Raw genomic sequence first — 25422 nt, 5'->3', positions numbered from 1 at the left:
TGAAGTGGGGGAGTTGCTCTGAAGACCGCAGGCCTCAGCAGGTGGCTTAGGAGCTCAAATTTTAATTAAAATTTCCAACTCTAAATGCAAATCACAGCACTTCCTAAGGAACGCTTCTCAGCATGGACCCCTTTATACGCACATCACAGAGCCTTCAGAAAGTGGACTCTACAAAGGACAGGAGAATACACTGCAGGGGAAAAAATCCTGCATTGACCTACATGGACTTGATGACCTCACGAATCTTTCAGTCTTTAATTTCTGCGATTCACAACGGGAACAACTTCCTTCCGAACAGCTACCAGGCACCGCCGCTCTTTTGTGCTGTCCCTTAAAAAAGGGAGATTTGCATTTGCAGGATATGAGCTGTTTCTTGAGTTCATTATTGACTTTGCTCAGCCATAAACACTTGCAATTACAGGGCTTAGTAATATCTGAAAAACAGTGATTTGAACCTGATGTAGTTTGAGGCCCCCCAGAGCCGTAGGAGTTGGCACACAGCTATGCATGCTCCAGAGCAAAGGTGTGCTCGGGTTAGACAAATAAACTATCACTTTGTATGCAAACAGTTGATTTTCAGCATTTATGGCTCTTCACCAGGACAGCTACTGCTCTGAAAGGGCACCTGCAAAGTCCCTGATCTCTGTCCTTTTGGGCTGGTTCCTTCTTTCCAGTGGATATTATTTTGGTGGGGCTGTATGGGTATCTCTCACTTTAGATGCTGGCTGGCAGGAGCGAGTTCATCGCCTCTTCCCCTTCAGAGAGAAGTTTTACTGCTCCGTTCAGTGGAATTGAGGCCACCTCAGCTCTTTGTGAAAGTCCTTTGTGTTCCCTTCGCCCACATCCGAGCATCACACAGCTTCCCCTTCTCTCCCACGGGCTGGCCAGCCCAGCCGGCCGATCCATGCCAGCCTACAGCTACCCCAGAGTGCCAGCCCCGGTGCCAGCCCAGGCTAAGAGCAGCTGCTTCCACTTCTCTCCTGTTTCATGTGGGCAGGAAGGTCCAATTTCGTTCCCGTTCTGCTGCAACTCTAATTCCTTCCCTCTTCTCCCCGCCCTGCTCCTTCTCAGCCTCACGGATATGTGCTTTTTGGTCTACTGCACTGCACCCATCTGTGGCCTGAAGCCGAGCCTTGACGTAGCCAATGGAACTGAATTCTTCCACATCCCATGGTTAACCTAAGAGTAATTAGAGACTCCCTATCTACTATTTGTCATTATTTTGATGGGCCTTGTGTGGTATTTTTAATGTTTCTCAATTCATTTATGGATTCACCCACCTGAACTGCAAGCAGGTCTCCCAAAGACTCCGTTCCCTGTGTCCTCCTCTGCCACACATATGGCTCCCACATTTGAACACCAAGACCATACAGCAATCTAGAATGAGTTTCTGCCCAGCAGGCCACACACTGTTGCCTCCTGCCATTTTCATGCACCCAGACAAACTACATGTCCATAAATATTTGTTATCTTCTTTGAATGTAAGGACTGTCCCTTCCTATGTCATCATCTAAGCTAAACAGGCTGGATTCAACAGGATCCCATAGGGGATCTGATGGGGATTCCAGTCACATTACTCTAACGGTGTCACTGCCACCACAGTACCTAAGCTGAGAGATGGGGCTTTCAGAGAAGCTACTGCAGGTTTTAAATGTTAAAGGAGAACAAAGAGCATCCAGGACGAGGCACAAAACAGATCTGGCAAAAGGAAGAAAAGGAGGAACCAAGTGGGAAAATGAATTTAACATCTCCATCCAACATCCCATGTCAGACATCCTCACCTCATCGCACGGAGCTATCCTGTGAATCATGTCTTTCAGATGGCCAATCATCCGCTCTTCCTGAAAGTCATAGGGGAACGTCTCTGTCCACTCTGTCAGCAACTGTAAAATTTTAGGTCCAAATTTTCTGATCCGAGCCTGAAATGGAAACCAGGATGATGGACAGGGATCAAAACACGTTTTCTCACTGAGGTCTCCCAGCAAATACGCATGTCATTGAATGTGAGGCCAGGTTTTCAAAGAAGGCACTTATGGTTGCACCTGCAAAACCTACACACATGCAAACAAATCGTGTGGTGCACGAATGATACATTTTGGCATGCAAAATATACCAGAAAACAGATGCAAGCACAACTGTCTGTTTTACATGCAGATTCAGGTGTTCTGCACATGCAGTTTATGGTTGGATGGACATTTTGTTGGTGCAACCTTTAAGCCTTTTTTAAAAACATCTGTCCTGCTGATTTGAATCATACATTCTTCCCTTTTGTACTCACAACCCTCCTACACTTTCATCCCTCCCTGAAAACTGATTGGAATGTATTTCTTGACCAATAAAGGGGTGGTTTTTGCTTCTTTGCTGTGTGAAAAAAATGCTTATTGACCAGTGGTAGATGCAATGTGAGGAAGAAACGATGGACAAAACACCAGCGTTTTAGTAAATGGGCTACTGATAATGTTGCTCTCTTCCCACTCAAGGTCATGACAACATAAGGACACCCATCACATAACACACAACTGATGCCCACTTTACTTTTGGTATAGTATAATATATATATATATATATAGTATATATATGTATATTTACTGAGGATGCAGCAGTGGGAATAGTCAGGAAGATTATGGGGCGAGGAGGGAAACATGGGGAATGGCACAATTCAAAAGACGGCCAGTGTGGCTGCTTCCAAAGCTTTCATCCTCCACTGCCCAAGAACACGTGAAAAGGAACTTGTGTTAAACAACAAACTGCATTTTTATTTACAGAAAACAGAGCCAAACAAACAGCCTTCATCTCCATCCTATGTTCTGTAGCTAAAGTGTACCCTGTAATCAGGAAAATTTATACTCTTGAGCTCCACCGCTCTCTGCTTCTCAACCAAGGTGGTTAAAACGCGTATTTCAGCTTTCCACCAACAACAGGTTTCAATGAACCACATCTCTAAAAATAGCTGCTGTCAGCTAGCATTAGGCTCATGCTCAAAGACCAGCAGGTGGCTGCTAAAGGGAAAGCTTTATTGGAGACTACAAAGGTCTGGGGAGACATTTGCTCCAGCTGTGTAAACTGCTATTACGAATGGAAGGAGAGGACTTTGTGCAAGTCACAGCACACAGGGGATGGGAGGTCACTTGTGTGCAAGGTTTCAAAGTCAGTGCTGCTCTCAGGAGCACATCAGCTGTGTCCCACCAACTCTGTGTGACTCAGGCCAGGCCACATTGCAGATAGATCTTCATAACCATACGGCATTTCTCATTTCTTGCAAAGTTTAATGAGCTGCAAAACTTCTCAGTGCTCGCATTTTAACCCTCCTAAACTTGTGTCTGTGGTGACAGCATCAGAGAACAGTTCATCACACTTCAGAACAACTGTTTTGTTTGGTGCTCCTCGTACAGGTACTTCTATTAATACCAACTGTATGAGCAACCCAAGTGTCAGATTTGTGAGCAGTCTGGCTAACTGCTCTCCACAGTGAACACATAGCTCCTGTTACTCATGCAACCAGTTGCCTGGGTGAAAACAAGCACATGTGTTGAGATGTTGATGATTCAGTATTTGATGCCAAAAACACTGTTTCAAAGCTGGAAAGGCTGATCTTGAGAATCATTTCAGGATTCTGGGGGCTTTGGAAACTTGCAACTAATGCATGTTCATCTTTCTTCCACTGCACTGAAGGTGCATCTCCTGCTGTAGGTAATGCAGTCATAGGTCTTCATCAAGTCACTGAGGAGAGGCTGGGTGGAATCCAGCACTGAATAGGATCCATTGTAATCCATCTCCACCGCACTGCCTGTGGCACTGGCAGAGGATGCACAAGTGTTGTTACGCACTGTATCCGTCTGCACAGTCCCCAGGGCAAAACAGGATGAATGCCGACATAGTAACAGCTTGGAGTTACTCATTGTGTTATCCTGACACAGCCTCGCTACTGCTTCAACTCGTTCCTGGTGTGCCAGACAGCGCCGCTCTGCAGCAGGGCTGTGCGGGTAGGACCTGTCAGTGCTGGCAACGGGAGGTTAGGGGGTAGTTGCATGCCGTTATGTAGTGTTCAAAGTGACAGGTAAGGCCAAGAGGAAACATTACTGCACCAGAAGCGAGAAAGAAAAAGGGCAGACGCACTAAGTACGAATGGGAGAGTGATGTGTTGACATCTGCAGTTGACAGTGTGTGAGGTGTACATCCTACCTCCTTGCATCCCGCAGGCTCCATCTGAGCCTTAAAGAAGTTAAGAAGGCAAGTCACCTGGGAAGACTGAGACGGGGGAAAGGGAAAATTAGAAGATCTGAAGTGACTATTGCCTGGAGCACTGCTCTTGGACATGGATACTAGGATGTCTCAATGTCAGGATCTCAGTAGCAACTGTCATCCTTTATGAGCAAGTTTTGTTCAATCCAAAAGGAGGTAAACGACACACACCAGATCCCCAGCATTCTCTGCTCATTGAAAACACCTCGTATATCTCTGCTGTAAAGATAAACTAACCTTGTCCAGCACGGGGTCGTCCAGCCGCTGCTGCTCAATGCACTTGTGACAAACACGGGACAAAAGCTCATGGGGTTCAATGAAGAGTCTGGAACTCAGCAGGAATGTAAAGATATAGGCTTTCTGCAGGAGACAGACAGGCAGACCTGCTGTAAGCAGCTGTACAGTGTTAATATTAGCCATAAGAACCCCAAACTCCAAGGTTTTTGCATTTCCACTGGGACAGACCTTTATGTCTAAAAGACATAAGGATTCCTGGCCCTGAAAATGGAACTGCAGGATGCAGCAGCACCTCCTTTCCTCCACAGCACTCACTTCCACTTCCAGCCTTTGGCTGCCTAAACCCTATGCAAACATCCAGCAAAGACAGTGTGTAGATCACTCTATGGGATTGAGTCCAGGTATAGGAGACAGCACAACCAGGGATACAGGGAGGCCAGTGAAAGATATACATATAGACACTTGGGGACCTCTGTGCTATACTGGGTTGTGAGCTGCAAATGCCACCAGACCTCAAACCTTGCAGCTCTCACCCAGCCTGTTTTAAGGAATATTTCATTTATTCTTCTAACTCCCCAAAATTAATTTCTATCAGCCAAGCCACATAATTTACAATCCCACATCTGGGAAGCTGTGGGAAGCAAGACTGTTGGATAAATCCTCAGATTATTTAAGGTATTCCAGCAGTGAATTTCAAATATGTGCATGAATCCTCAGCTGTGTGCATCCTCACCCCTCCTGGCACCTGAATTATCTTCTTTCCCCCAGACCTAGCCACACTCCTGAGCAGCAGGTATAATACTGCATATCGCACATTGCTTAATGAAAACCTCACAGCCTGATCTATCCATTGCCTATTTTTACGGTCTTTCTATTCTTTTAATTTATATGCTTTTTTACTACTTATTTTTAGCTGATCAGAAACTGTGAGTAATTTAAAACACGCTGTCTGCTCTGCAATGATAGCTTCACTGGTCTTCTAAACTGCCCAGAAGTCAGTGCTACTCTGCTTTGAAATACAAGCTATTCCATAGAGATAAATTAGCACTTAAAAGTCTTGCAGTCAAACTCCATCCTGAATTCCACTGAGGACGTGCAAAAATCCAGTGAAGTCAACGGCTTACAGGACCACAGACCTGCTTCCAGTTTAGATCCTCACACTGTTGGTGAAGAAACCCTGAATATTCACTGACTGAGCAAGGATTAGGATCTGGATTACGGTGACCAGTGCCTGCAAAGTTGGTGTGAATATACGAACCCATCAGAAGGAGCATCTCTGTTGTCACTGAGAGAACACAGCACACACAGACAAACCTGGATGACTTCAGCAGCCACTGAAATTCAGTTCATTTAATGCCAGTTCAGACTTGAAGATTTTTGCTGTGGCCTTCATCTAAACCTCTCTGGGATGCATTGCTATTTTTGAAGTGCTCCGAGTGCTGTATCACTGATACATCACCACCACAGCTCCCCCTTGCCCCATTCTCCTATGTAAAGGCAGTATCAACTTTGGGATCTGCGTTTTCATGGGAGCAATTATAGAGCAGTGCATTTAAAGCAATGCATCCATTTACCAAGCTTTAATTGTATGCAGCTTTTAAATTAGCCCTCTTAATTCAAAATTTAACACATTTGCACTTTTGCATAAAGTGCTGCCCCAATTCATCAAAATTAAACTGTTTATTACACTGTGAATTGCTTACTTCAGGGTAGTAATCAGTGGTAGGTATCAGATGCTGGATTAGAGCATCCAGAGATGCTGAGGTAAGGTTTCCATCCTGGAAGATCAATCCTCCTTGTTCATCTTCTTTTGAAGTATGTAGATGAGGGCTGAAGCCACATGGGGTAAACATACTGGTAGAACTCAGCGTTTGGGGCATGCCTCCCTGCAACAGAGAAACATCCGTGTGAGGGACAAGATCCATCGGATACACAGCCACATCCATCTCCTGGTTGATCTGAAAAACACAAGCCACTAATGAGAGCTTCCAGGTCACCAAATTCACATGGTCCCTTCATTTTAACCTCTTTTATTGTTGTCACTGGTAGATCATACCTGCAATGGGAAATAAACAGGACATTTTGATTTACACTTTTAGGTACAAAGTGGCGGCAGCTACTTTGGGCTTCCACCCCAAGCAAGAGCATCTCTGATGATTCCCTGTCAGTCCCACATAGGAGAGGCAAGATACCTGGGACCTGAATTCAGCAGGCTCCCGAGCAGAACAGAGCTGGTCATTTGAACCTCTGTCCCCCCGAGGATGAGGCAGGGAGATTTTAAGGTGCCACCTAAGGGCTGCTCAGGATGGACCTTGAGAAGTGCTCTGTGGCTCCCATGGGACAGAAGAGTCAGTGGGGAGGTAGAAGCAGGAGTAAAGTCAACTGGAGAAGGATGGAAAAATGAAGGGAGTTGGAGGGAATGGAGAACATGTGAGCTGAAGAATCGATCAGAGAGCAGGGAAAAGAGGAATGAGGAAGAGGAAGAAGGCAGACACCGGCACTGGTTTTGGAGCCTGAAGTTAGTCAGTACTAGATTCTGTGTCCTAGATCTATACTTAGGTACTAAACATTTGAATCAAGAATCATGGAATGGTTTGGGCTGGGAGGGACCTTAAAGCTCACCCAGTTCCATGAGCATGGAATGGGCACGGACACCTTCCACTAGAGCAGGTTGCTCCAAGCCCTGTCCAACCCGGCCTTGAGCACTGCCAGGGATGGGGCAGCCACAGCTTCTCTGGCCACCCTGTGCCAGTGCCTCAGCACTGTGTGAGGTCTCCACGCAGCCACGTGTCTGTAAGCCAGGCAGGGTGTGAAGCCCTGGGAGAGGCTGGGAGCTGGGTCCCAGCACTGTGGGAGATCAGGCTTTATGAGCAAAACTTGGGTGACTTCACCCTTCAAAGAGGAGACCGTTCCCTGGTGCAGTTACTGCATCTTATCTCCTTGTGGGAGGCTCAGCAGGGCTGGGAGCACGGGCTGCCTGCGGGCTTTGCAATCAAAGAGGAGCCCAAATGTCAAAACCAACAAATCCCTGCCTTGACTGAGAAACAAAATAGATGTCACGGGTTTTAGATTCAAGACCAGCATAGCTAAATGTCATCCCAGACAGAATGGAAGTGGAAGTGTCTAGTTTTAATGAATGTGCTGATGTGCCTGTTAATAAGGCTCTGAGAGCAAGTAATTACTGCTTTTTGTACACAGCTCAACCTCTGTGTAGTAAATGGGAGAGACTGCCAAATCCCATTTGTTACTTCTAACACGCTCCATGTTACGTCTTGTTTCTATGGCAATAATCCCAAAAAGGATTGCATGTCCATATGGATCAAGAAATAAATCTCATGGACATGTAGCTGTCCAGATGAGGAAAAGGAAAAGTTACAAGAGCTGTGAACTTACAGGACACATCTGGCTTCAGCATAAAACAGAACTCAAAGTAATAACTTACTCAGTGCAAACCTTCACCATCAATGCCATTTTTATTATTAAATAGGAATGTAGCTAAACAGAATATTGCCTGAAGTATTGCATCTTATTACATGAGAAATCTTGCTGAAATACACCATAATGCTTCTTAAGAAAAAAGTTCCCTTTTTCTTTTGAACTGAATAAACTCAGCCGTACAACTGTCACTGAGACATCTATCCTGGGCATTGCTAAGAAATCAGATTTGATTGTTTGTTATGGAGCTTACCATCTAATCTTGGTTTTGGGCAAGGCCTGTGTCATACCTGAGCTGGCGCCTGGTTGCTACCTCACTTGCCACTGAAGATGACCTGAAAGCTTTAATTTCATGCCTTTTTGCTTCCTGTTAACTAACACTGTTACGTTCACAGCAGGATGAAGGCCAGTGGCTCAGAGAATAATAAATTCTTGCACTACTAAGCTTGATAATAACTAACGTGAACGTCTGGCAGATGGGAATTTAGGACAGGGACTTCTCTGCTCGCAACACCTGATTCCTGTTCTGCAGAAATCAGAAATGCAGTTTCTGAAGTACCCGTTTCAAAAGTACTAAATAGAAACAAGATCTTGCTCTGAAAGAGCCCAAATATGTGATTGCCTGCACTAGGCAAAGATAAGGCTATGCTGTCAATCACCTCCAGAATACAGAAACAACAAGGGAAGCACTGAGAGAGGAAAACAAACAAGCAAACAACCTCAAGGAGATTCTTGTTATTGTACTGACAGTGGTTTGGGCGATGGAAAGGCAGGCGTGTAGGCAGAGACAGACCCTTCTCTGAAGAGCGCAGTGACAGGATGAGACAAGATGGGAAATTCCAGTTGAACCTAAGAGAGAATCTCCCCCCCCCGAGCACTGTGTGAAATTGGAAGACGGACCTGGAAAGGATGTTCAACTTCTATCTCAAGCAATCTGAGTGAACTTTGAAGTTAGCCCTGCTTCAGATGGGGGCTTGGACCAGTGACCATGAGACATCCCTTCTGATTAACCTTCTTGCGATTGTAATACAGGTCTTTCTCAAACTGTTGCAGTATTGCCCCATTTCTGAGCTTTTTAATATAAACCTTGGCAAGTAAAAATCAAGTCCAGATCCTAAGATATTTGTAGGGAAGTCCATGTTGGGCACAAAACCTTTATTCCACTTTTCCTGGAAACAACAGCTCGCATGATGTTAACTTCTGGAAAACCAGTGCCCAAACGAGGAAAACTGAGCAGGACACAGCTTAAAGGACTGCCTTGCACATCCTTGCTTAAAGGATTTAACCATGCACATCACATGGGCCCACCAATCTGCAGGAGGGGGGTGCAATGGCCTAGAGCATGGCTAACAGGCTCTGCCTTCCTGGTGCCAGGATGGCGACCTGCAGCAAAGCCACAAGGGTACGTACCCCAGCAGCACTCCCCAGCTCCACTGCTGCTGTTACAAAGATCCCCATGGCAAGTGCAGTTAATGCTTACGTGGACACGAAATGTTCAGGAAACATTTAATGTGGTTTTCAGCAGCTTTGATGTGATAAGTGTTTTATCCTTTATCAAAAACTTAATCACGCTGTTTACTTTTGATCTTCATTTCATCTCTGCCTTCCATCTGCTCTGCCTCTCTCAAGGGGAAACAAGAGCTGGTACCATGTGACGAATGGAGCGGGGCTGCAGACTTATCTTCCCACCCACTTAACTTTCAGATTAACAAAACAAATAAAGCCCTTCCCACTCCAGGGATGAAAGGCATGAGCTTTTGACAATCTCCCACCAGAATTACAGGAGCTAGAGAAGATGCTAAGGAAAGGTGTGGAGGGTGCGGTGTCCATCTGTGCCATCAGCATCACTCATTGTCCTGACCAGGGCAGTGGGATCCTCCTTACAAGAACTCAGGATGTGCAAGTCGCTGCCCAGTGAGCATGAGCAGGGGATAAATCAAGGGTACAAGGGACTTATGGTCAAGCATAATTTGTCAAGGCACAGACTTTAACAAATATACCTAGTCTAGGCTGAGTTAGATTGGTTCTTACTCCCATCTGGGAACAGAGATGGGAGATGCCTTCCATCTGATCTCAATCCTGGAAAAGTATTGATCAAACTCGCACCAAAACCGGAGTTCAAGGAAGTGAAGATGGATCACACTAAAACATTTTGGAAAAACATCTTAGACAATTCTTGACCAGATTTAGTAACCAAACCTATTAATCATCTCTAATCTCTCTGTGTGACACTGGGGAAGCTTTGCTGAAGGATCTGATCTGCTCCAAAAGCATCGAGGACTAAGGGATGGAACAGGAGGGAAATACAAAGAATCACAAGCAACCAGCATCTTCTCTATATGGATATTGGCCCAAACAATCTAATGGACCACACAGAGCTGTGGCTCAGAGCAGACATGCAGATCTCCTCTCCTTCAATGTTTATTTGCAATACCACCAAAACCGAGGCCCTGTTTACCCTAATTCACATACAGGTCAAAAAAAGTTACTACTGTGATGGAGAAACAGTAGGATAGGAAACTGGAGCCAAAACTGATGCAGTTAAAACCACAGATGGGAGAAGAACCAACTGTCAGTCTTATTCACTGCACTTTGGGGTCCAAGCTTTAACAAGAATTATCATCTAGGTAGCCTGGAAAAGACTTTGACTCCTAAACTGAGACTCAAGTAGGTAATGACTGAAGAAGCAGAAACAATTGTGCTGTGGAGCAGGCTGCACAGTGAAGTCACATTCTGAACCCTCCCCATTGACAGCTTTGTAGTTGCCAGGACTCAGCTGTTTGCAGATGCATTATTGGGCATGAAGACACTTTTGTCAATGGTCCTTCTTGTCTTTGCCTCATGCTCTCTTTGGGCTGGGATACAGCACAAGTCCGTCAGCTGTTTCCCACGAAGCACTTACTTTCTTCCCCATTCCCTGGGGAACAAGCCCTACTCCATGCTCAGCCAGCACAGTCATGTCTCATCTGCCTTGGTACCTGCCCACTGCTGTCATACAAGCCCTAAATACTGGTGGGTCAGCAGAAACTTCAGTAACAGATGCTCATTTTCCTTCATGCTACTTTCAGCAATCTTCCAGCTATTCATCTTTGCAGACAAAAAAAATAATCAGAAGATAACCATAATGAGTTAAAATTCAGATTTTTCTCTATTTCTTTTGTAGGGAAGGAAGCAGAGAAAAAAAAGAAGAGAAAGAATTCTAATGGTTCAGAAAGCAAAAGGAAAACCACTGCAAAGCAATTGCTTCCCGTTGCCAAGGCCATGGTTATAAATGTTTTTTTTCAGTAAGAGTATCTGGCATGAACAAACTCAATGTATTTGATGCTGATGTAATTAGGAAACTGGCAGCAGATATAACTTTCTTTTCACCTTTTCTTCACAGGCCATAAAATATTCAATTTACAGTCCACGAAGTTGCGTGACTGCAGAAAACTCAACCTGCCAACCCCAGTACTGTCGGAAATGGTTAAATGAGCAATATAATGAAGCTTCACAAGGGACAAGAACCATGGGACAGGAAAGATGGGCAAAACATTAAACTGCAATATTCTCCAAACCCAATAACACCGATTACAACTCAATATGGGCTGGTTCCTTCCCCTTTCCTACCCATTCCTTGCAGCAGCTGAGGCACTTTATTGAGATTCCCATGAGGGAGATTGCCAGAGCAGCAAGTGGATTTGAGGGATTTGGGTATCTAATCAGAATTAGTTCTGATTCTATTTCCTTTCATCCCACCTGGTTCTCACCTCTTACTCCTCTCCTCTCCAAATCACTTCCCTAGAGAATTCACCCCCACAGTCTTCTCATGTGGAGCCTCCTTTGGGTAGTACAGATCAGGAGGGGAAGGAAAACTCCTGATGAATCTAAACCAGCAATTGCAAGAAGCAACCTTGGAGAAAGTGAAGGGAAAGGAGAGCAGAGCAGTGGGGAGCAAGAGGACACTCTACAATGTACTGTGCATGGCACTCCAGAGCAGTGAGGGGATGCGGACCAGGATTCCCAGGGTACCTGAAAAACTTCTTTCTTACATAAAATTTCCTTTGGGGGTGACAAAATTCCACTATACACATGGATATAAAGCACAAACCCTCTTCACAGAGTTTTTCTAAGCAAAAGTGAAACCAAAGTGACCTCTGCTCTGAAAAGCAACTACAAACTCACACACTGAGGAACTCTTGATGGACTTCCAACTTTCCCATGAAAAAGCATTCTAATCCTAAAGAGCAATTCCTAAGATTCTGACCAGAAACAAGGCCCAGCAGCTCCAAACCAGCATTTACATTGCTGAGAATGTAAATGCAGAGAAGCCCTCAGGTCTCCATCCACTCCCTGCCAGCACTGGGCCAAGTCATAGAGCAAAGGCTAACAACAGTCATGGCAGGCACAAAACCAAACCCATTTCCTCCTTCGCAGCACCCCTCCAAAGCACAAGGGCCCGGTACAAGCAGCACCTTCAGCGTTAACTTCATTCCCTTACAGACACTGCAATGTGACAGGACAAAGATTTAATTCAAACCCCACAGAAATTACTGGGCTCTGCATCTCGCATATTTACTCCAGGCTAGAACAAGAGCTTCTGTTCTCTGAGATACGCACGTATCTGCATTCAAAGCCAGCCAACAAGGAGAGGCACCAGCTGAATTTTTTCCATGGTGTCAGTAAGAATGATCACAGCTACTCTTGTAGTAGAGGTTTATAAGCGATATCTTGCTCTCAAAATACTACAGTGAAAAACCAACTACACTGGCCAATTACCTCAAAATCTGATGGACATGCCTCAGAAAGAGGCCCGATTTACAGGCAAGGAGGCATTAAATCAATTACCAGCATGGTACAAGCAAGAACAAGGTCACCTTGCTGAAGGAATATTTCGTGTTTATGCTCATGTCAGGGTATTCTGTTTGATAGAGAAAAATGAAAACCCGATTATCATGAATTTGGGAGACTGGTCTAAGGTAGAATGTAAATCAGAAACAAGAAGATTTATGGTCAATTAAATTGAACTCCAATCAAAATCCCATTCAGGCAACAGTTCCCTGGGGGCTTCAATTTGTTAGTGCCACGTTTTTTTTAATAACTTTCTTTTTCATGTAACATCAGCAAGAATAAAAGCCCTTCAATAACAAGCAGAGCCATGATCACGTCATTTATCTTAAAATGCCATCATTGCCTGGAATCAGAAAGCACTGAAAGGATGCACCGTAATCACTCGGGAACAGCCCCCATAAAGCTGCAATGGGTATAAAGCTTTTTTTCTTAGGCTCAGAACAATTTCTCTTTTCATTAATCTGGTTCAAGTCTGAGGTATTTCTCCTGAGTCAGAGCGAGTTGGCAATGACCCTGGCATGAGCCTGAATGCAGCCTCTGATGGCTCAGACCCTGTCTCAATATTGCCTGTGAAGCACAGGGCCGGTGGCATATCTGTGCCTCATCATTAATGAATTTTCAGCATTATCAGAACGAGAATGCCTATCACCATGTTCCAGATGCCCTTGACGGTATTCAAATGTATGCTAAAGGCAGCAGTCTGGATTTCTTTCACTTTAGGCTAGGAAATCTATTTTCTGCTCTAATGTGCCACTCTCCCCTTAAACCTCCTCCTTCTTCCTGTGTTCCTGGTAAAACCCTTAGACAATAGCAAAACTATTCTGGTGTATAGGACTTTTTTCTTCCTTTTTTAAAAGAAATAAGTAGCCTTTTTTTTTTTCTTAAGAAAAAAACCACAAATGAAACAAGGAAAATGAAAGTGCTTAAAAAGGGAGTGAATTACTGAGCTTTTTGTTAAACACAGAATTGCAGAATTTGCCCCGAGTGAACCAGGCATGGATGGAGAGGGGAATCCCGGAACAAAACCATGCAGGCAGCATTCCCAGAAATCACTGACATCAACAGGAGCCTTTTGGCTCAGTGCAGTCGTCACTGACGGGCCACTACTGTGACTGCCTGGAAATCAGTCAATGCTTGGAGTCTCTTGCTTCGGTAGCAGAAGTGGTGAGGAGAGGAAGTTATTCCAGGATAACTAACAGTTGTCAATCTGATGGGCTGTGCGGTTTTGGTGCAGTCTGGGCTGTGGCATCATCAAACTCACACTATAAGTGAGAAACCTGCTATGGGAATTTATTTAACATCTAAATACAAGGGCACGACATCGCAACAGCCTTCAGACCTCAGCAGTTGCCTCCTCTCAGGAGCAGCTTCTTCCAGGCCAAACCTAGAGGAATCAGAGCAGCTTAAAAGCAGCACGACAGAGTCTGCACCACCGACAGCTTTGCATGAAGCAAGGACGCCTCTCCCCATCTAAATGAATGCTGTCTCCACCGTATGCTGTCAGAATTACAATGGAAAGCCCGTAAATAAACCAAAAAATGCAGATCTCGGTCCTCCTCTCATGACATCTTGGTGAGAACAAGCCCTGACAGGAATAAAAAAACACCTCCCACACTAAGCAAAGCAATGCTGCTATTTATGCAGAAGGAAGAAGGAAAGCTGTATATCAAACAAATAATTACAAGAGCAGCTTTATCAGTCCCTGCTGATTACTCTCAGCTCGGTTTGATGGTTCTGCCAGGGCTCCGCAGGTTGTTCGGAGAGGTGGATGTCACAACATTTTACTCACAGTTCTTTCATTTATTAGCACCTACTGCTACCTGTCTCTTAGTCAAAAATCTTGGCTTACATTTAGGAAATGCTCTCATGGAGCCTGTCAAGGAGGTTTAAAACCCCATAAATCATGTTTTTATATATACACACACATCCGCAGACAGACTCCACACGCAAATATGAATGCATAATGATAGATTTTGGGTGTTACATACGTACATGGAGTTATATAGAGGCACACAAGCTTTTATGTAAGTGCACCCTCCTTCCAAGTATATAAATACAGGAATTCAAGTATCACTGCTCCAGTTTGGGGAGGAATCATAGAATAGAATCATAGAATCATTTCATTTAACCTGTTTTACTTCCCAAATTTACTAACTCACTAAATGGAACAGAGTCTAATCTTTACCTTAGAAAACATCAATGCTTCTGAGGAGCTACATAAGCTCTGACTATCACAAATATCAATTCATCACCACTGTTAATTACACTATAGTCGAGCAATGCTCAGTTCCCAGATTACCACAAATGTCTCTTAGATTTTTGCTCCTAATTACCACAGTCTGCAGGCATCCCTGAGATTTATGTCCCATTGCAAGGCATCCTTTGCAGGAAGCACCTCTGTGCTTCAGTTTGCAGTGCCTAGCTCAGGGAACAGACAACCAAGAACCTGATTTATGGTGCTCATAACCCCTACCCTCAGCTTGCCTTTGAGAGCTGCCCACAGAATTGTGGATGGGAAAACTGAGAGGTCAGAGCTGCGCCTGTCAGTGATGGATCCAGCCATGCAGGGTTGGAGAGGCATTGGTGATGATGCTGGAACACAGGACTTCCTTCCTACAAGGGAAGACGGACACAACTTCCATAGAAGGACTGCACCAGGACATCAGGCTCCAGTCCTAGCTGTAGATTTGGGTTATTTCACTGAGGCATCCCCAGAGTGCTCCAGCCTGATGAGCAGACTCCTGTGCTCTATGGATAGCATACAGGTAACAGAAACGAGCTCGTGAGCTTCTGGATTTCCCCTTTTGGAGCACCATCTGCACCTGCTCCACGTCCCAGCACCCACCACTGCGGTGTGCCCCGAGGCAGCCGGGCACACACAGGCGCTTCTCGCACGAGGTGAGAAAGCAGCAGCAGCATCTGTAGCTGTCCCTGCATTTAAACACATTCACGCTGGAATATGCTCAGCCCACGCGAGCTCAACCTTTGCTTGGGCAGGCAAAGAGCCTTCTGCTGACAGATCCTCTCTGGCTGCATTGAGTACTGAAAAAAAGCAAGGCTGCAGCAGGAGAATAAATCCTTCAGCTTCAGAATGAGAGGATTCCAGCTGCAGCCCAAGCACCATCGCAGGTGAGGGTGCCGGGCTCACACAGGTCCTGCTGGGGCTCCCACACCATGCTCAGCCCGACCACCTCCTGCCACAGGCAAGGAGCGGGGGGTAGTCACCACCGAGCTAACTAATTGCTCATTAGCCAGAATTAACTCTGCAAGGCAGTTCTGTGATCACTGCTAAAAGTCTGTCATTAAAAGGGACTGCAGACATTAATTCTTTGGTTCCTATCAAAGCATGAGCGGTGCGATGCTCTGGCATCATGATTAATAATCTGCTCTTGGAGAAACATGGGAATTGCCCATTCGGAACTACCTGCTATCCATCCAGCTAGCTCTCCTGCCTCTCACACTGGCCACCACTGGATGCAGCATAGAAAGGGGCAAGAGCACTGCAGAGGGCAGAAATACAACAGGCATTTGCTCACTACAGCAGCCTCTTTCTGCTCTTGAGTAATAGTAGATACAAGTTCATACTTTGAAGCACAAGATTTAATATCTACCCAAAGCCTGCTGTTGTTGGTCATTCTCAGTGCCCATACAAAAATTACAACCTCCAAGAACCAACAAGCAGAAGCCTTCCTAGAGTCATGGTAGGGAGCTCAGTGAAATACACTGAATGTGTTGGAGGAGCTGACTTTAAATATTAGGGGATGAATTTCTTCTTGGCACCATTCCACTGATTTTTTTGTGGTATAAAACCCAGGGGTGAACACGGTCCAAGATATACACAAAATGAGCTACATTCTGAACTGCACTTGCTGACCTCATAACTCTTCAGCAGTTGAAATGTGGGTTACAAAGCCAATTGCCATAAAGGACACGTTCAGTTAACAGTGGGAGGCTGTGCTGACGAGCTGTGTGAGCACACTACTGGGATATTTCCCACATAATCTACATTCATTCCATACTTTTTGGAAGTGCCCCTAAAAAGATGGTGTCAAGGGTGCAAATCCTATAGATCAGAAAGATACGCGACCCGTTAGAAGGCAAAAAGCTTTTTTAACTCATTATTCTGATGCTTTGAGAAGCCACAAACACACATATTTCTCTTCTCCTACTGACCTTGGAGGCTGCAGAATAGCAGCTTGCTTAGTGCATAGGCAGCCCAGATGGGGACATGCACACACCCCTCCGAGGTGCTTGAAGAAGGACAAACTCTACGGGGACACTGAAAATCCCAACTTTTGGCTATGGATAGGGACCAACTTAGAAAGCTCTATTCCTTCATTCACTTTGCATACTGCCTGAGCAACTGGGAGGTTTTTAAAGCAGCAACCACCATTGTTACGAAATTGTACTATTTTAATAATAGAACAAACTACCCGATATGAAATCTGAACGCACACCAGAGTTGTTACCCTGTGGCTAAATGTCTCACCCTTACTTAATCTTCTGAGACTGCAGACCTGCTCAGACAGAGACATATACAACAGGGCTTTAAACACTGTAGGGGAATTTCTGGTCAAATTATGCATGTACAGATATGCAAATACTTAAGATTTGCAAAAGGAAGAGTCTAATGGCACCTGTAATCTCTCAAGCCCATAGATTTATATATGCAATTGAAGAAAACCTTTGACTTTCCACTCCACATGGGAAACTGGATGTATCGCATGCTCAAATTGGCATTGCCACATAGCTGGGGCCATATTCTAACCATTTTATTTCTGTTCAGCCGCCACAAACACAACAAGCCCTTGAAATCAGCGTGACCACTCAAGAAGTATGCTTCTGCTTCACATGGATAAGGGGAGTCACCTCTGCTCCCCAGATACAACTGTCTGCTCACGTAAATATTTACAGCACCATTTAAAGCCAGTCTCTGGTTTTTGCAATGTTTCTAGGAGTGCTAATACAAATCCCAGCGTGTCTTGAAACGTTTATTCAGCTAAATAATAATTCCAGTTCAAATAATTCTGAAGGAGCTGAGCCAGCAGCCTGTTTCAAACAATATTGACGGGAATGAGCAAACACTGATTTATACTCAAGTCAAGGCAATAACTACAAGAAACATACAGCCGTTGTCAACTGCTATGAAACAAGTAGGATTACGTGATAGCAGAGAGAGGCCTCAAAGGGTATTTTAGCACTACTTTGAAATTAAATAATAATAGAGATTAGTGGTCAAGTGTGTCCAGGACATGAATGGGCGCATGCATGGGCTCAGTCTTTGGAAACAGGACTCAGGTTGTACTCACACATTTATTGTCACAGGGGGTTGCAGAAGGATGGACACGGGACAGATTGAAGATTTCCCTGCTAAATGCTTTGCTGGGATGTGCCCAGCTGCAGCTATGATGGGCGCAGGGTCTGAGAACCTGATTAAGACACAATCTGAACGCCATAAAGGAAAAACTGGAAGTGAGGAATGTAATAAAGTGCACAGTACTCGGTGCAACCAAGGTGTGGGGGTTGAATGCTGGTGTGCAAACCATACTAATTACACCAGAAAATACAAGAACGGCAGAGACTCACACAAACCTTCATAAAATTCTTCGGCACTACAGCTGAGAAATCAAAATGCCATATACAAGAAGTGATGCCTCTTCCTCCTGTTGTACCACACTCTACACTTTAGACGTAGTGTATAGTTATTCTCTTCTTTGGGATGGCATTTTCCAGGATGCTTTCCTTGCATTTCAAATTAGCAAATCCCCATTTCAGCAATCCCTGCTGAAATTTCACAGTAGGTATTTCCTTAGTGACACACACAACTACTGAGAGAATCCATTTAGGAGGGAACCAGGGAGGTAACCAGCTGGAAAGCCATGATGAAGGAAAGACTACTTGTTACATCCCTGAGGGAGACGGAGGAGAGTAAAAGTTAATGGAAGGATAATCAGGAACTCTGCAGGGATATCAGTTTATAGGCCAGGAGCATATATAACCGAGACTTGTTTGCATATCAAGAGACTACAGGAGTAGGTGCGACAGCCAAATGCGGCTTATGAAAATATGACTATCTGTAAAGCCAATAGCTTCTTCGCATGTGAAAACACAATCCTAACATTCAACTTGGCAAGTGAAGGCTAAATAACATCAATATGTCTCTGTTCCAGGCAGCCTGTACGGTGAAATTGCTTCTTATGACAGTGTTTTCAGCAGGCATGCCTGGGACTCAGAGAAACAGGCTGGGTTTTTAGGGATTTCAAGGATCGCTGCTTTAAATATCTATAAAAATGAAATACTCGGGCTTTAAAAACAATGCGGTGGAACTGGGTGCCTTTTTATGGTCAGTGAAATAAAAAACAACTCCAATTGCTCAAAATCACCACATTATGCCACAGGAACAGGGCAAGATGTAATCCAGCTTTAGACAAAGCTCTGGGTATTTAAGCTCTTTGACGAGTTTTAATAGATTAAACTGCAGAGAAGCTGCAGAGTCCAAAAGCATGGCGGTAACAGCTATTTACCTACCCTGCAAACACCAGGAGCAGTGCGTGTCTACAGACATGTCACCTCACCTGGAGACCTCCCCGCATCTCAGCAGGGTCAAGAGTCCCTGTCAATACTTGCATGGGAGCCCTCTGGGGACATCTGAGGGTTTGGCCCATATCTCAATTCCTCCCATACTGTAGTAAGTATGTTGTTCCAGTATTATCTTCAAAAGAGATACCCGTGAAGATCCCCCTCTTCACAACAATACTCCCATTCACTTCCACTCTGCACATTTAATAATCCCCTCAGCTTCCCTGCAAGTATCACTGTACTTTGGCCAGATCCATGCCCTGACCTTCTTGCCAAGGCCAGCACAAACCCCTCCATCCCTCCCTGCTCTGGCCTGGTTGGCAATATCACCATGGCCTATTGAACAGTATGAAAAGGAAGGACTACTAAAAGCTTTTCATTGGGCTAAGCAATCAAATGCAGGATTTTATTATTAGAATTGTTTTGTCAAAAAGGATATCGGCCAAGATTATCTGAGTCTGTTTTGTGATCAATTCAGGGAAATCTTTGATGTTGGCCAAACCCAGAAATGTGTGGGAGATTAAGTTATTTAGCCCATTATGTCTCCTTTACCATACTAATGACTAATATTATTCTTTATTGTCCAGGGCATTTAAGTGTGTGCCTGTCATTCATAAATATATAATTGCTTTCTTGTTTATAATTTGTATTATCATAGTGAGTATTTAGATGGCTACCACATAATTACCTGGGGAGAAAAAAGGTCTATTTACATATGGTACAATTCACCAACACTTTCCAGGACTGCAGCCCATTTACCAGCCAAGTCATGTCTCAGTGGGAACTCATGTCTGAAATTCCCAAATCCTCCACTTTTAAAGCATCCCTTTTCATGTTAACCAGCTCTCCATCCCGCCCCATGGCCACGCCACACACCATGAGAGGCAGAGTCAAGAGGTTCTTCCTGGGCGCAATCTGTCTTTATCCAATGCCTATTTCTACAAAAGCCTCCAGGAGTTTCCAGCTGCCAAGCGACCCTCCCCAAGGAAAGGCTGGGGTCCAGCACCATGTCTCCATCCTCTCCAGAATCCTGTGATTTTCTCTCACATCTGCAAATCTTTGATAAGTTTCACCTTCTCCAGGCAGTTCAATGGCGCTTTTGATTTGCAAGTGAGTTCAGGCAGGAATTTTACCCGATGAGTAGCTTTGCTATCTGCACGCATTTCGCTATCACACCAGTACTGGCTTTCTTCCAGCCAGGAGACCTGGAAGGATCCTGAAGAGGTCTTTGTATTCAGACCAAGGCTTCTGACTCTATGAAAAAATGACATCATGGTGTGGCAAACGTGTTCTTCCCACTGTAAATATGGTTGGTGTGCAAAGTCAAAACTGAGCTTTATCAGACTTGTCAGCATCTTGAGCTCAGTCTTGCAGCTAAACACCACGTTGGGTTCTTTCTACTTCATGTCTCGTACATCAGCAACAATAGGAACTCGGCAATCAAACCTGAGCTGGCATTTTTGGTGATGACTCACGGAGCTGATTAAAATACAATTGCTTTCCCAGAGCTGGGCTGGCTCAAAGTGGCAGCAAACATATCAGAGAGGTGTCTCTTAATTCCCCACCCTTTGTTCAGGAAATTAGACACACACAGAGAAGAGACGGATGCAGTAATGGAGTGTGTATTCTACCCTCGTTTGTAACCGGTCCAACTCTTAACTAATGGGGCTTAATGTAGCTGTAGATGATGATTTCTGATGGGTGGCTTTGCCCATGCTGAGTTATGCTCTCTGTGAGAAGCAGAAACAAAACCACACACTCAACAACCGAAGCACTGAGAAATAAGGTCTGAGTGAGCCTCTGTAAGTTAAAGTGACATTTAGTGGCATAACAGCCACATAACATCGAGATAGAGGCTCTTAACCCATAGCAGACTTCTTTCTAATGCTGTGTTTGTCACAGGTGACATGAAGTTACACGCTCGCCAGACAGCAGTGGCACACAACAGAGAAACCTCCAGCCTCTTTGAGGGCAAATATATTTGTCCTTGTCGCCCAGTGAAAGATGGCAACCCCAGCCCAGCACAGATGTGCTGTAATCAACACCAGCACAGTGAACCTGAGGGATGGAAAATTAAAGCGGCAAAGAGGTAGTGCCTACCTTTGGAATCCATTTATCTCAGGGCATGCCATAGCCTTCCTCCGCAAGACACCGCTGCTGTGAGCTGGCAACATCTCTGAAGTCAACAAACATTGACCTCTAAAGCGCCAGCCAAGCTTTTCTGTATGAACCCTGGCTGTGACTCAGTGTGGGAATGCATCTTCAAAAGCAAGAGGTTCAGACAGCGTTCTCTTCAGTTTGTTTCAAGTTGTTCTTCCTTCTTCCTTTTGTTTTTAGTTGCACCAGGACTGAGGTTTTTTGGAGCTGCTATTTTAAAGGTTTAGGTCTCAGAGAAGTTCTGCCAAGTCCTAGCAAAACATAATGTGATTTTGAAATTACAGTCTGACAAACTGCTGCTTTGAGAGAACGATCATCTTCTAAATGACTGGGCAGGCTGTCTCAAATCACTGCTTTACATGACCTAGAGAAGGGACCACAATGATGCATAGTGGTCACTGCTCTAACTCCACGCAGGTCCTGGACTTCAAAAGCATCTGAACATCACCACATTGCTAATGAAGATCCCAGGGAAGTGCTCTGCACTGTCCTGAATTTGGTTACTGCGCTGAAATATCAGGATGGTACCAAGGCAAGCCTGCTCATGTCTTGTTACGACAGATTGATACCACACAGCTCTATCAAATAACAATAAATCATACCTTACAGATATGATTAAATCCCTTTGTGATATTTAAGCCTGAGCTGGTTTGAGCACTAGAGGATAATACATAGAGACTGAACACAATGATCACCTGAGTCTGATGTTCCAGACAACAACCCAGATTCAAACTGGAGATGGGACTGAAAGAGCAGTGACGCATGATCTCTGGGTCTCACCAGAAATGGGAGAATCATCTGTTTTCATTCCTCCAAACCCCTCTGCAGCTTTCAGGCCTGTCCACTATAAAGCAGTGCCCAGCAGAAGCAAATTAAGTCTAGGATAACCCTGCAACATAGATCTTCCCCCTACACTGGAGTGATGGGCAATGGCACATCCACTCCTATTACAAAGGGCCAGGAAGCAGCTGGCTGAAACTGAATCCAATGATGCTACCCGGCAAATGAAAGTGGTTTGGAGAAAGTCCCAGCCACAATGCTGTCTTTCAGCCCAAAATGAGCCCGTGCCCCGCAGGCATCCACGCTGGGTCCAGGCTGAGGGACAGCGTGTGACAGGCACCACGTTGCTGACAGTCTTGTTGGCAGGCAGTGAGCAGCTTTTTGTTGCTGGATGCAAACCCACGTCCTTCAGCTGACTTCCCAGAGGCCATCAGACACTGAACTTGTGTATTACCATGTCCCTACGGCCAAGACCAATGCAAGCCACATCCCAAGGTGCCTCCTACACCGTAGCTCCAACCAAGCAACAAAAATAAGGGTTGTCCAGTGAACATTCAATCATGGCACACGCTGATTTATCCAAGGTGGAATTCACCCCTCGATTTGCCCCAGGGGGAAGGACAAGTTCACTTTGAAGAGTTTAGAGACTTGGAAAATGCCATAAATTCATCCAGCTGGACACACTGCAGCCCAAAGCAGGCACGTGTCCCCATCCTGCAGCTTTAGCAATCTATAGAGCTCTACTTGCTGCTGTCTGTAACCCACAGCACTAACACTGTACAAGATTTATGTTTAAAGCATATTAGTAACACTTTTTAATGATGGAGGCATTTTAGCAAACAGTAAATTCTGCCGAAGCTCTGTTTGGCAGAGTTATCAATAATCCTATTAATGACAAGGTGCAATTTACAGCAAACTGGCAGCGGAAAGGAGATACAGGACTTATGTGAAACAAAGAGATAATACAATATTATTCCATTGACTGTGCTTCCTCTTAATTGCCTTGTTATGTACGCTCAGGGCGCACAATCTACCACGGATGAAGTTGTTTGTTCATAGAGCAGCACACAAGAGGGTTTAAATCCAAGATCCCTCCAGCTGCATTTCAGGATTTATTTCAAAGTTGCCTTTAATTTTTCGATTTTATGCAAGTTTATCCTAATATTAGCAAGCACTCCTCTGAAAAGAAACTGCTGTGCTCGATTGTGCTACTTGTACCAGATTATGTGAGTGCTTACTGAAGCTTTACTCCGTAAAGCTGCACGCAGAGACATGATTTGCAAAGCACAGTGCAGATCTCGTGTCCCTCTTCCCCATCCTGCAGAAGGGCTGCTGGCCCTCAGGCCAGAATCCAACTAATATTCATCTGTGCGTGTCCAAGCAACCCATGTTCACTGTGCCAGATTCAGTGCAGTATCACCAGTAACACCCTTGGCACAATTATGAAGTAACTCTACCACGTCGAATGCCATCATTTTAATGTAACAAGCAAACTTTACCCCTAAGAACGCATCCATCCTCTTAACACATGAAAAAAAAACCACACTGGAAACTTTCGAGATTGTAGAAAGATGCATTGGGGCTTTAAAATTATTGAAATGATGTGTTTTCTTTTCAACATTAACTCATCCTCAGGTGTCCGTGTGGGAGGGCAGACAGATGGTTACTCAGCTGAGAAACTTGAGGCGGTTCTGTCTTTGTGCAATGGTAGCGAGCAGCAGTCTGGAAAGAAGATGGGCTTCAGACGGGGCCCAAGTCCAAATACAGGAGACGAGACCAGGCAAACGTCATTTAAGGGAAGTGCTCGGATCCTGCTTTTGTGTGGTTTTGCTTCAGCTTCGATTCCCAAGACTCTCACAGATCACAGATGGATCCGGCCATTACGCCATCAACAGCTAAAAAGCCCAAGGTGCACATTTTTATACCATATATAGTGCTAAGAATGCGAGCTATGCTGGGAATGAAGATGTTGATGAATGGATTTATTTTATTTGTAGTTTTAATTATCGGGTAAATTCCATTTACCACCTAGAACGTGAATGTGTTTTATTACAATAATAAGCCTCCGGCATGAAGCCAAGACAGAGCTTCCAAGCAAGGGGGAGGGGACATTAAATTGTGCTGGCTGGTGTTGAAAGCACTTGACATTTCTCCATTTCATTTCCAAGGTGCAACATCATAAATAAGCTCAATAAACTATTGCTTACAGCCCCGGCCAATTTGAAACCCTACCTGATAGATTTATTTCAAGTATACCCTGTCCTCCAAAGCTGCTGGGAAACAACAACTTATCACTGCCAACCTGTTATTTCTAGACCTGACATTGTCTGTAGCATCAGCAAAACCATTCCCAGTGCTGGTTTGCAGAGCTGCTGAAAGTGACTGGAGGCTGATGGTTGCCTGCACTCATTGCTGGAGACACAGCAGGTGAGCCGAGTGACATTTAGCTATCCTACATCACTTGCAGGGCTGAAAATGGAGACCACAAGAAAAAGGCAGAAACAGATTTGGATTTTTTCAATTCATATTCCACAGGTTTGGAGAACTAAAGGATTATTCCTTGGAAACACAGCAAAAATCCACTGAGGTGTGTGCTCCAGGCGTGTGCTTGTGAAAATACACACATGCGGCTGGCATCCTCAATGCAGATGGAAGAAGTTCTTTACTGTGAGGGTGGTGAGGGGCTGGAATGGGTTGCTCAAGGAAGCGGTAAATGCTCCATCCCTGGCAGTGTTCAAGGCCAGGCTGGATAGAGCTTTGAGCAACATGGTCTAGGGTGAAATCCCCCTGCCCATGGCATGGAGGTTGGAACTAAGGTCTTAAGGTCCTTTCCAACCCAAACCAGTCTATGATTCTATGACTGATATTAAGAGGTCTAGGACTTGGATTTTACCAATTTGTGGAAAGCCTTACCTGAAAACAAACTGCAAATGAGACAGAGACAGTCTGCTCTGTTAGTTCAGGTACACGGTGAAATCAGTGAAACCAACTCAATCCTGGGATTTGATGCCTTGATGTCAAGCAGTGCAATTGCTTCGTACGGCTGCAGAACTCACACCACAAGAAGCACTTGCAACCCTCACCTACCTATGGGTTCTTTGACTTAGAAAGTTACTGTTTCACACACACACTGTTCCACTGCTCTGGCTGATATTTCAGCTT

General features: G+C 44.8%; 1 protein-coding gene across 1 annotated transcript in view; it reads right to left on the bottom strand.

Annotated features, from left to right (window-relative positions):
- The window catches only part of RASGEF1C (RasGEF domain family member 1C), a 74598-nt gene that overhangs the window by 27467 nt on the left and 21709 nt on the right, over positions 1-25422 (bottom strand). Inside the window, exons 2-4 of the mRNA XM_065690467.1 lie at positions 6183-6365; positions 4480-4602; positions 1782-1919 (exon numbers count right to left, since the gene is read on the bottom strand). Of these exons, the coding sequence (XP_065546539.1) occupies positions 1782-1919; positions 4480-4602; positions 6183-6359 (438 nt within the window). The 5' untranslated portion in view covers positions 6360-6365. The remainder of the gene's footprint in view (positions 1-1781; positions 1920-4479; positions 4603-6182; positions 6366-25422) is intronic.

The sequence above is a fragment of the Lathamus discolor genome, chromosome 10 (genome assembly GCF_037157495.1).
Source record: "Lathamus discolor isolate bLatDis1 chromosome 10, bLatDis1.hap1, whole genome shotgun sequence".
NCBI classification, from domain to species: Eukaryota; Metazoa; Chordata; class Aves; order Psittaciformes; family Psittacidae; genus Lathamus; species Lathamus discolor.
Note: the sequence above shows the minus strand (reverse complement) of the source record. Positions and strands in the feature narration are given on the sequence as shown.